The 12,236-nt window shown below is 36.6% G+C and overlaps 1 protein-coding gene across 10 annotated transcripts in view; it reads left to right on the top strand.

Moving 5' to 3' along the window:
• The window catches only part of LOC139963609 (disabled homolog 2-interacting protein-like), a 509,980-nt gene that overhangs the window by 369,695 nt on the left and 128,049 nt on the right, over positions 1–12,236 (top strand). For 9 of the 10 annotated variants that reach the window (XM_071964562.1, XM_071964563.1, XM_071964547.1 and 6 more), the window contains exon 2: positions 8,326–8,450. The exons of the other annotated variant lie outside the window; for it this stretch is intronic. Coding sequence is in view for 8 of the 9 variants with exons in the window: in XM_071964563.1 (XP_071820664.1) it covers positions 8,326–8,450 (125 nt within the window). In the remaining variant the exon portion in view is untranslated. The remainder of the gene's footprint in view (positions 1–8,325; positions 8,451–12,236) is intronic. 10 annotated transcript variants of the gene reach the window in all.

Genomic DNA, 12,236 nt, shown 5'->3' with positions numbered 1-12,236 from the left:
TAATTTAATTTATTCTTGATTTCATTGACATCGATCTCCAAACGTTCATACTTGGATTGAAATCAGTTATCGATCGTATTAGATTATGTTATGTATACACATTCCGATAGGGTTAATGTACTTTACATTGAATGTGTTTAAACAATTGTAGTGATGTATGGTTGAGCGTCTTACATCACTACTTACATATCACTACCGAACCACTGCACTCTTGCTGCATCGTGTACTGAGGCATTACGTACACACACCGATAGGGTTAATGTACTTACATTGAATGTGTATAAACATTGTAGTGATGTACGGCTGAGAGTCTTACATCACTACTTACATGTCACTACCGAACCACTGCACTCTTGCTGCATCGTGTACTGAGGCATTAAATCTTAAGTTCCTAGTGACTGTGCAGTGGCATTGAACGAGAGCCAGGTCGGGCCCTTTTTGAAGACTAAATGTTGCTTGAACTATACTACAACAATCAGAAAACATCATTATCTATCTCATGTTTCCCTGACTCACTAATTGACCCTGCCTCCTAGGGCTGCATAGCCTCCCTAAGCCCCCTCACCCACCCCTCTTTAGGTCTAATAGTGATCGACCAGTTACTTGTGGTCTATTGCCCTTCTTTCCGTCCTAATGCCTAAACGTACCTTCTTTTACCTATAATTCTGCATTGTACAGATACATCTACTACTACATAATTGTTGTTTTCTGGTGGCATTTCTGAATTACAAATTTGCATGGTAACCATGCATATTTGTTAAAATGATTATATTTGGGCGACTTCAGTAAACAAAGCCCTTACATGACAGGAACAGGTTGATTATCAGGAAATGAACCCTCCATTCCTACTTTTCATTAATTCTCCGACATGGATCTCACACCATTCTTATAACTCTTGACCTCGTAAGGTAGTTCTACCTCCCTAAAAATTGGTTTGTTATGTGCTAAATGGTTTTTCAAACTCTCATCAGAAAAACAGTTAATGAAATGATGTACATTGATCCATTATGCAGCTGACATTACATCATCACATACAAACCATAATGTACACATGCCCTTGAGCTGTCCTCAAAATTTCATTTTTTTTGGTTCAGCTGAAAGCTTTTAAGCTGAGCTACAGCGATCATGCGATACTGCCAAAATTCTGTCACTTTTTGTCACCATTTTTGAGTGACTGTCATTTTGTCATATTTCATTCGATTTGGCTGAAATTTTGTCAGTGGTTTGTGTAAGTTAAGATTCCATATGTGATAAATTTCAAGGTCACATGAGGTCAAAAGAGATCATTTCTATTGAAACAAATCCTACTCCTCCTAGAGCGTTTGTCCAAATCTGTTGTGGATATAACGTTTGAATGGTGGTGAACCAAATTGTTCGGGAAAAATATTTTGGTCGTCATGTGAGGACCCAAAACAGGGCCTTCTGTAGAGTTTTCAGTTATGATGAGATGTAGGCCACAGATCATATGCAATGATCATGAATTTTGCTTTTCAAGTTTTTAGTATTGATGACCAAAATGGGTTTTGGTGTGAGCAGCAAAATGTCTCCCATCTTAATTTTCCCATCATGTTGGGAAATAATTCCATCCGTGGGAGACTTGATCAAGTCAAATTTTTACTTCTTATTCAGGCTTCCTATCTAGTTCGATGTCATTCTCTGTAAAAGGACTACTTCGCAGATCTTTAATTTGATATGAACCTAGTATTTGTGTGTAAAAGAACATGTGAGACTGACCTTTCTTGTTGGAGCTGATTCCGATTTCTGCTCTTTAACTTTTCTCTGTGGTACGGCGATTGTAAACAAGTTGCAGATCGTTCTATTATTGTATGGGTGCAATTTTTGTGAGCAATTTTTGGTCAGCACAATTCAAACACGATATCCGCACATTTTAGCAGAGGAATACTTTACTTACGTTTTGGTTCTATTATTGCATGAATGATAACTACAAAGTGCCTGTACTGTTGGTTCTTTGTTTTTGCAATGGGGAATACTAGTTTATCCCTAATAATAATTGCAAAGATCTATAAAATAACTTTGTGACAGTGTTTCCACTTTGAGGGAAATTTTCGGAAATACGAAAATGTCAGGAAATTTTTTTCTGGGACTAACAAGGAACGGTTGGTATACACTCTACAGTAATGAGGGATAATAACCATTGAAATCAGTCCATTTCGGGAAAAAGTTACAAAGGTTGTTAATGATACTTTACAAGGATAACATTGGCTCATACCCTGTTACATTGAAGTCATCCATCAAACCTCAATACAGTTTTGCATTTTGGTTTAAAGATACTACAAAGGCTGCTCAGATCTGCATTATTTAGTATTCAAGAACACAATTTAGCAGTAATTATAAACCTTTCAAATTTATTACAAACTTTTGTCATTGTTAATTACAATAAAAATAAAATCAATTTATCTTTTTTTTCTCCCCCAAACAAATGTTTACAACTTTCTAACATTGTAACAAACTATGTCTGCTAAGAATGAGCAATAAAGCAAGGAAATATCGAGATGGGAGGAAAGGGAATGTCAACATTATCTAATATCTATGTCTTATGTTATCTATCTTATCTTATCTATGTCACACAAACAAATGGATAAACTGCTCAGAAATATTGCCAATCAAAACAAATTTCTCAAATAGATTAGATTTGCCAAGCTTCTGTAGTGTTGCTGAGTGATTTTGTTTTGTTTTACCATACTCATCAATATTTTTATTATTTCGATACACACTATGCACTGCAACCAAGTATAGTGTGCAACCTTCAGAAAAGTATGGTTGAAGGCATTTTGCAAATGGCTTCTCAATTTTAAAAGGAAAACAGATGTCATTAAAATTGTCATGGCTGCAAGAAAAAGAGAAGAAACCTTTGAATGGAAAAAAGCAAAAAAAACCCTTTAATATATCAGTTACATCAGTATATAAAGATAGAGATGAGAGGACACATATTTATCTGATATGGGTGTTTATGTCAAAAATAATTAGCAGAGATAAAAAAAAGCCTTTAAGAATAAATAGTAAAATAGAATGATTTTTTAACATTTACTATAATCCACAAGAAACTGCTGACCGTTCAGAAGTTGTCTGAAAAAAAAGAGAAACGGTCTGAAAAATAAGAGTGAAAAAAAAATGGAGGCACTCTTAACTGTGGCAAATTTGCCAAATGTAGAAAAAAAAAAAAAGGTATCAATATCTAATGCATTTTTCCTGAAAACCAAACACTCTGGAGGGAAGTAAAAGCTGTGGAGAATTTTTTTACAAAATTTATATTTTCCATATACCGTATCACTCATAGGAGCTGTCGGGGTATTTGGTTCTATTTCATGGTCTAGAGAGACGGTACGGTATACGGAAAGGACAGTATGACAGAGAACTCTATACCGTCACTATCTAATGTACAGGGTGGATAGTGTAACAATGTGTTAGCCTGCCTTGATTTTGATAATGAATATTCATAATGTTGTTTGTATAGAATTTAATACATGTTTGGTGGCTGAGTCAGTAGGTTTTGTATTATTCATTTGTTGTGCTTTAAGCCGAGTGGAGTATTAAAGAAATTGTCCTTATATTCTGTAAGTCTAGTGCTTTATAGTACTTACAATTTTAAATATGTGTTCTGAAGTACTGGCCCCTAATTGACTTGCACCTTCTGTAACGTCTATTTTTGTGTCCTAGGAGTCAACATTAGATTAGTATGTAATTTTGTACACTACAATATCAACTGTATGACAGAGCATTATCAGATCACTGTCTACATACAGTACCAAAAGGACAGTATGACAGAATTTGATGGCAACTACTGTATGCACTATGATGTGGACAGTATGACAAAGATATGAGGTCACTGTGGCAAACATTAGCCATCTCTTCACTTGGCAGAGGAGTGTGGCACTACCAAATAGTTTTGATCTGAAATTTTCATTTAGGGAGTCAAATATAGTGACAATTTTTATATTAATAATTTTGCTGGTGTCTTTAAGCTGGGTGGGAATTCCTCCTGTGTTCAACTTGTCTTTTTAGGGTTAGGAAATGCAGTTCAATAATTTACCAAGACCTGTTATTAATCATTAATGGAGACTGGACCTGCAAAAAAACTATGTTTAAGGAAAGAATAAAGATGTGGGGGGGGGGGTTGTAGGGGAGGGGCTGTGGGGGTATTGTAATTTATTTTTTACATTTCGATGAAATCTAACTGTACAGTAGTATTTGCGTCACAGTAGTATTTCGTCACAGTAGATTTGCGTCACAAATTTAATTGATATTATCCTAGGTCCTACAGATGTTTGCTTGCCCACCCTTCCACCCATCGCACACTCTAGTCCCGTGGTTTTCAACCTTGGGCTCGCGGGCCCATTTGGGCCCGCGAAGCCGATTTTGTGGGCTCGCGAGCATTACCCCAGTAATGATTAAAACTTGTGGCATTTTTGGGGGCTGGTGGCGAAGGCACATGATGATGTTTCTTAGGAAGCCTCTTCGATGAAACCTTGTACAACGGGTAAAATTTACTCAACCCTAACCCGATAAGACTAGTATAAGAGAATTCGGTGACTCCCACCAACCAATGCACACTACGTATTTACCAAGGTTATGATGTGTGGAAGCCTTGCTTTGTACCATTGCCTTGTACCATTGAGGGTTGCAAGAAATCTTTGAGATAGGCTCTAATTGGGAAGTACCTGTCCTCTGATCACGGAGGAACATACATAGCTCTGATTGAGTCCCCGGGTCACTTGTGTCAAGAATACACTAATAAACGCTGTGAAATTGATTTTATGAAGTTGATAACTTTGCAGGGTAGGGTATGGGCTCGCGAGGACGGCTCGGAAGACGAATTGGGCTCGTGATCGAAAAAAGGTTGAAAACCAAGGCTCTAGTCCAACAAATGTTCTGGTTATGCAATGGTATATACATGTTCAGTTGTAATCTATTCCAAATGGCCTCAGTTTTATAATTTTGATGCTCATTAAGTGGTACAGCCATTCAGGCAACATGTTAACTTGTACTACACATATAGTGTGAAAGCTGGATGGAAATAATAAAAACCGTTTTGCATCTAAGCCCCCCGAGTTTACCCAAACAAAGACTTCTTAAAGATGAGGGGATGCCCGGCCTCTTAGACCCCTGAGCTGGACAGGTATCTGCCTTAACATTTATTGCTGCAAATATTCAAAGCTTGGATATGAGCGTCCTGAGAACACAGCCACTTGAAATTCAATCTGACTCAGTATATGTATGCTACAGTGATGTTGGTCAAGTGTGTGTGTAAATTCCAATCCAGAAGGATTTTTGGACTTTGGCATTTACGGTACCTGGACGGAGAATTATTAAACAATATCGCCAGACCTGTAGACTATACGATATATGTACTTGTTGGATCTTTTGAAACATCGAGCTCTTTACACTATGAAAGATTTTGTGACTTAGTATATATTGCAAAGCAAAGATTATCATGACTGCAATAAAGATGCCATGTAGCAATATAAAGCTGAATATTAATAGCTAGTTTTACAGTTGATTGCGTTCTCCTCCACCTAGCTTGGAAGAAGACATCCTTCACTGCATACCACAACACTCACAATTAATCAAAGACCCACCAACATGTTCAAGAGAGCGTTAAATGATCGCAGTACGTGTTTCAGGAAATGATGAGTGTGTATGCAAGCTGTGATCTATACACACATGCACACACACGCACACGCACAGACTTACACTTTACACATCAGAGATTTGTTATAGCTGGGCTATACGGTTAAGAAATTAAAGTAATATAAAGGCATTGAATTATAATTAACCATCAATTAGTAGAGTGCGTGTGAGTTGAAATGGTATTGTTCTAGCAGATTTATCTAGTTGGGTTCAAATCGGCCGATCGTAGTGAAATATAAACATTGGAAATTATGTCTATATCTTTGGGCATACACACATTGTACATGGGATTCAAATGGATGAATACTATATCATTTCATGAAGCATGCATAGTTGGAATCGTAACAATTGTAAATTTCTCTATGCAATAATGGAAAACATACATTTATGTATGTGTATAATGTGTAAAGTAAGCACATATTTATCTCCAGCAAACAAAAGTTGAATGAATGTCATGTGTCATATGGATTTGTCCCACATATTGAAAACATGTTTGCTGTTGATTATGATGGAGGGCAGAGGTCAACATGGTCAGAAGAGGTCAACATGGAAAAACTTTGTAACACTATTACCTCAGTCCGCAAAAAATCTCACACTCCTAAAAAGATTCAGCTAATAAACTGTACATCATCAAAACATCAAGATGCATTTCTGGACTCTGGTTATACAAGTCTATGGGGTCAAAGGTCATTTCAGAATGGTAATTTACACATATAACTAACTTGCATCCATTTGCAATTAACTTTAATTGAAAAACATTGATTGTTTAAAGTGAATTTGTATTTTTGTATAGCATCATGCAAGTAAGGCTAACACATTTCTTGAGCGTTAGTAATGGTTTCTAAGTCCTGGGCCCAGAAGCAAATTTTACTCACTACTACAGAGTGGGGGTGTGTATTTGTTCTTAGGCTAACAGTACGCAGTCAGCTGGACTTAAACGTCATCTTTTTGTGAAACAACATTATCAATCGGCAAGGACGCGCAGTTTATGAAAACTTTCTCAGTATGATATAGGACTATTCTTACATGGTTAATGTTGTGTACCAGTGGTGTAAGACTGTGCTGTAGCTTTGATTTACAGTAGCATACTCATAGAATGTGCACATTTTTGTAAAAGTAGATCTATCATCTACCTATTTTGGGGTGTTTTTTTTTTTACATCATGTACACTATGTTTGAATCATGAAATGTGTGCATGTGTTATGGCCACATACAGCTCTGCTGCTACAATGAAATTTCCCAGTTTTGTCAAAGGATTTACTATGAATCCATAAAATACCAATGCCAAGGTGAAGAAATTTACAAATTAATTAAACTGTGTCTCTCAAAACAGCTGGTTTTTCACATCCCTCAAACACAGTCTGTCACGATGTGTCAAGCCTGTCGGGAAAGGAAGGAAACACGTCACCAGTTTCCTTCTATTTTTTTAGGTTTTTTTTTCCTTCAAAACTTGAACTTCTCTCTCTCCAACTCTTATCAATGTATGCCACTTTAATTGAAAATCCTCCCTCGCATACATATTACATCAGGAGATCTTAATTGGTCGACCCCTGCTCAGTATATATAGACAAAATACATGAACAACCTCTGGCAAACAAATGAATAATGATGAGCTTTTGTTCCTGAACTTTACTTTAAAACCAATTTGGAACCTCTATGTCTGCAATTATTTCTCTGATTTTTCTGTAGGGTATGTTTAGAGGCATACTGACTCTCTCTCGATCATATCACATTTGTGTCAACAAAGCTCAATTATGCATTATATACACTCTGTAAGCCTTATTAAAAAGAGGAGGATAGTAATATTTGGATATACGGATTCATCAATTTCATCGCATTGCGATGATGAAAAGGATTGTGGAGCGACTTCAAAACTCAGTGATTGGATATATAGAAGTTTATGCAAGAGAGCCTAAAGGCATGTGTCACTTTAGAGGATGATGAAAATAAAAAAAATGTTTTAAAAAAAAAAGGAAAAAAAGAAGTAAAAAATGTTTGTGAAATGCATGGATCAATGAAAGAGATCAGTTATTACATAGATCTAGCAGTTGACTTTTGACGAGGAGATTGTCAGTTTAAAGCATAGTGACTGGATATTGTATAGGGCTATTCCAGGTGCAGAGGGTGTAAAACTTACATTATAGGGATTATTATCCCACACATACAATCAGTCGAAAACGACATTTTTAAACCTTGTCCCTAACCCCAGAGATGATGGTTGAAGTTTATTTTGACGGGCTGAACCGGCCATTACTACAGGAAGTGGTTCTGTGATGTCATCTGGGCGATTAATGCTCTTCAAGGCTTTATGTAGGCTATTATAATAACCTGGTTAATGTTATGCTTGAAGTCTGACACATTTTGAATGTTTGCTTAAATGTTAGTTGTCCTTGTTCTCTGTAGTTAAAATTTCAACAAATTACAACTTTATCTTTTTTTGTTGTTGTAAAAGTAAGTTTTATGAGATTTTGTCATGCCAGGTACATGACTGAGTGCCACATTTTACATTAAACAAAAGAATTTATTCTATCTTGAAAATCTTTGATATATGTTATCTTTGTGGAAAAAGATCTCAAATTTCAGATCACAACTTTGGGATTGATTTAGTACATATTGAATCCATAAAACAAGAGCGTAGAAATATTTTACGAGGAAAATTTCTTTTTTTCCCCACAGAAGAAGATGATAATGCCAATTATAGACGTTCCCTTGGTAACCTAGATGTCCCTGCCTCTTGGCGGCTGCAGTATTGTGTCATTCTCTTCGCACAGCGGCGTTTGCTTCATTTCAAAGATAAGCAGGTAATTTTCGTCTTCTAATCACTACGATGCATGCACCAACATGTGCAATTTGTCTTAGAATGCCGATACATAATGTGTATATTTAGAGCTTAGCCAGATTCACATTAATCATGGATTCGAGGTTTTGGGATTTTCGATATTTCTCGCCTTAATTTTGACACATTAACACAGTTATTGAGATACTGTAATTCAATTAAAATGCCAACAAAGTAGGTTGAAAAAGTATCATTACGTATACGTGCAATGATTGCCACATAATTAACGGTCTGTGTCCTTTTCTTGTGTTTATATGAGAATATTTTATATTTTATATGATTATTTAATATGAGTATATTTAATATGAGACAGAAATGGGGTGGGTTGTGTGGGGGTGGGTGGGAAGTAAGCTTGCACGGTTTCGCGAAAACTTACAACCGGTTTTTCTCTAGCAAAAAACCGAATCTGGCTCAAAAACCGGTTTTTTTCCCCCTCCCGAATTGCACTGAAAACATCCAAATCTCGATCGCTAAGATGCGTATTTTTGAAGCTTTACCAACAGCGTGTTCAAGTATGTTCGTTCGCAGTAAATTGTTAAAAATAAGAAGAATAAATTCAAGAAATGTTACTGCCTTCTGACTCTCATTTTATAACCCACGTTAACTAAACTGAAGTAAATATGTCGAAAAGAAATAGGTTAGTAAAAAATTTACTTGAAGTTTTAACATCACGTACACCTATCGTTTGTCTTGTGTTTACTGTACTTCACGAAGTTCAAATTCGTGTTCAGAAAAAAAATATCACGTTCATGTTAAATGTTATATTATATGTTCTAGCCATGTTCGCGGGTGGTATCTTGGCGGTAAAATAAATTTCTCTTCAAGGAGTGAATAGAATTTACCGTCTACACTTTCAAGTACAAGTTGAAAAATATCCCTGACAAAAGCGGGGATTAGGTCGGCAAAGAATATAAATTGTTAACGTTTAAGTTGGAAACATGTGTTCTTCAACGCAAACGAAAACCAACTGAGAGACGCCTTGTCTGATAACTGATAAGAAGAAATGTTTAAAGGAAACTTACAAAGAAAATAAAATCTATTAGCGTACAAAGGAGAATTGTCCCAACAGCAACATCTGTAATTTCCAGCCATGTATGCAACATTATTACTCCTTTAATATTCCTTTACTCAAGCCTGACGCCAGGTGTGTCTTGTGAATAATGGACTGTGATTGTTCTAATGTTACTTGTTGCATCTTAGTTGTTAAACTCAGAGCCCCCCCCCCCCCCCCCGTGATTGTTCTAAAGTTACTTGTTGCGTCTTAGTTGTTAAACTCAGAGCCCCCCCCCGTGATTGTTCATTGTTCTAATATTACTTGTTGCATCTTAGTTGTTAAACTCCCAGAGCCTCCCCCCCCCTCCTTCGACTGTACATGTCGTGTGGTATTGTGGATTGCACAATGTACCTTTCAAGTTTTAACGTTCATTTTTTGAACACGAACTGTGATCAATGTGTTTGAAAAGATTTTCTCCATATCCTCTACTATTAAATTGAAGTTAAATAATAAGAAGAACACAAAGAGGACAAACACGTCGGATATAATTTATTTTGAACTGCATCTCGTCATTTGAGTGTGTACTTCTCACAACTACTAACGTTGGCAACCAAGGTCAGTTCAATACTACAAGGTACCTAACTGATGCACGCATATAAGGGCTGCATAGCCTAATGTTAGGCCTAGCTATCCACCCTCAAGCACTGGTTATGGCGTGTGCCGATCGTAGCTGACAATGTCGTCTTTCAGAAAAGCTTTCTCTTGTTGCAATTTACTTTCATATTGCAAAAAGAACTGTAAATAGGAGAAACCAAAGTCAACAAACTTGGTTTTTTCCAGTATTTGAAATTCACATTTCGGTTTTTCCGGTTTTTTCGGTTTTTCGGTTTTCTTAAAATAAAAAATAGTACCGAAATTCGGTTGGAAAAAACCGGTTTCGGTACTAAAACCGGTTTACCGTGCAAGCCTAGTGGGAAGTAGGTAGGTAGAGACAAGTTTAGGTATAATATTGGCAGCCTTACTTGGCGCTGCATGCTAATGAGATTATAGATTCAGAAATTGTATCCTGTCTGCGTGAGTTTAGTACGGTTTGTGTTTACCCGTTCAGAATATATCTTCCCACTCACAGAAAGCTGGACGGAAAAGAAAGCAAATTTTAAAGTTAATCATGACTCATAAGGAAAGTTGTTCTCACACTTAAGATTCAAGCATTCCCAACGGCTGAATATAAGTCAGTTTTCATCAAATTTTCATTATTAGTAATTTTATTTATATTTTTTATTGAGAATGAGGGGTAAGGAACTTTACTGGAGGGAACTTGGTTCACTTCTGGCATATTGAAGAACGGAGCCAGTATTTTTTTAAACTTTTTGTTGAAGGGCTTTTTAAAGTTGATATACCCTGAAAAATATAGTTCTTTGGTCATTACCTTTTGAAAAATATAATTTATGTTTCTTAGAGCAGCTTTTGGAATGTGGTTGACAATTTTTACGAACTTACAGAGCATAACACAATGTAAGATGGCGGCTGGTTAGACTATAGGAGAAACAAACAAGCTACCAGTTATTGATTCTGATTGGTTCTCAACATTCTGACAGCCAGACACTTTTGACATTAGCTTTAATCCCATGCAAAACACAGATCTATGTACATGAAACTTTCAACATTTTAGACATTTATTTCATCATTTGAAATTATGCTTGAAGCCTTCATTTTTACAAGTTGTTACGTTTTAGACAGCATCGGAAAACCATACCAACTCGCCACATTTCGAAATGTTGTAAGGAACCATGTCCAAAAGCAAGGTTGCAGCAGCTGCAAATTCTCCTGCAGCAAGGCTGCTAAAGGCTGCATCATGCAATGTATCAAACAGTAGACCAGCAGGCTGAGCATAGTGCGCATTCTGTGAACCGCAGAGCAAACACTGTTATGTCCTACGCAGCCTGGCTGCATAGTACTGCAGCTCCATCAGCTGAATTGGCACAGTGCCCATTAGTCTTTGAACATGTTCAGCTTTGCTGATGATATTAGCACCTCTTTTGATGATTCTTGTGATATTTATGACAAGCAAACAAACTAATTACCCCAAAAAGACAGTACCTTGTTGATGATACATTATAATCGTCTGCCAGACAGGCAGGACTGTTTCATGTTAAAGCAATAGTTAGGTCGTGTAGCACCCCTAAGTTTTGGGTAGAGTAGGAATAGTAAGGTCACTTTAAGAACATTGCACTTAATTCTCCTGACCATGAATAGCTTCAATATTTGCTGCTTCTAAGAGCTATCTATATTGGATGCACTCTTTGGCGTGAATATACTGCAAATTTGATGCCTTGTTTTTTTTTGTTCGGTGTCTAGCCTGTAATGAGTTTTTCCTGTTGTGTTGTACTTGTAGCTGTAACAGAAGGCAATGTGTGTGAGCCACAGCTCTCTGTAGCCGACATATTATACCAAAGTTATAATTGAGTCAGCGTGTCAGTGTAACTTATATATGCTTCAATAAACCAAGTACATTATCAAAGAGGGCGGGATTCAAAAGTCCCTGTAAGAAATCAAGATTTGTGACTGAAATATTTGAATGTTAGTGATGTGGCTCCCTGTATGTGTTCTTTGTATTCTAAGTATTTAAATGAAAGTTAAAGAGACTGGGAAATCATAAAACAATAATGGAAAAGAGCAAAGACAATTTATGACCAGAACAAGATTTGAACCAGTGACCTCTGGGTTAATTTTGCTGCTTGTCACTGATTCGAATCG

The sequence above is a fragment of the Apostichopus japonicus genome, chromosome 22 (assembly GCF_037975245.1).
Source record: "Apostichopus japonicus isolate 1M-3 chromosome 22, ASM3797524v1, whole genome shotgun sequence".
NCBI classification, from domain to species: Eukaryota; Metazoa; Echinodermata; class Holothuroidea; order Aspidochirotida; family Stichopodidae; genus Apostichopus; species Apostichopus japonicus.
This window is presented reverse-complemented; position numbering and strand designations above follow the sequence as displayed.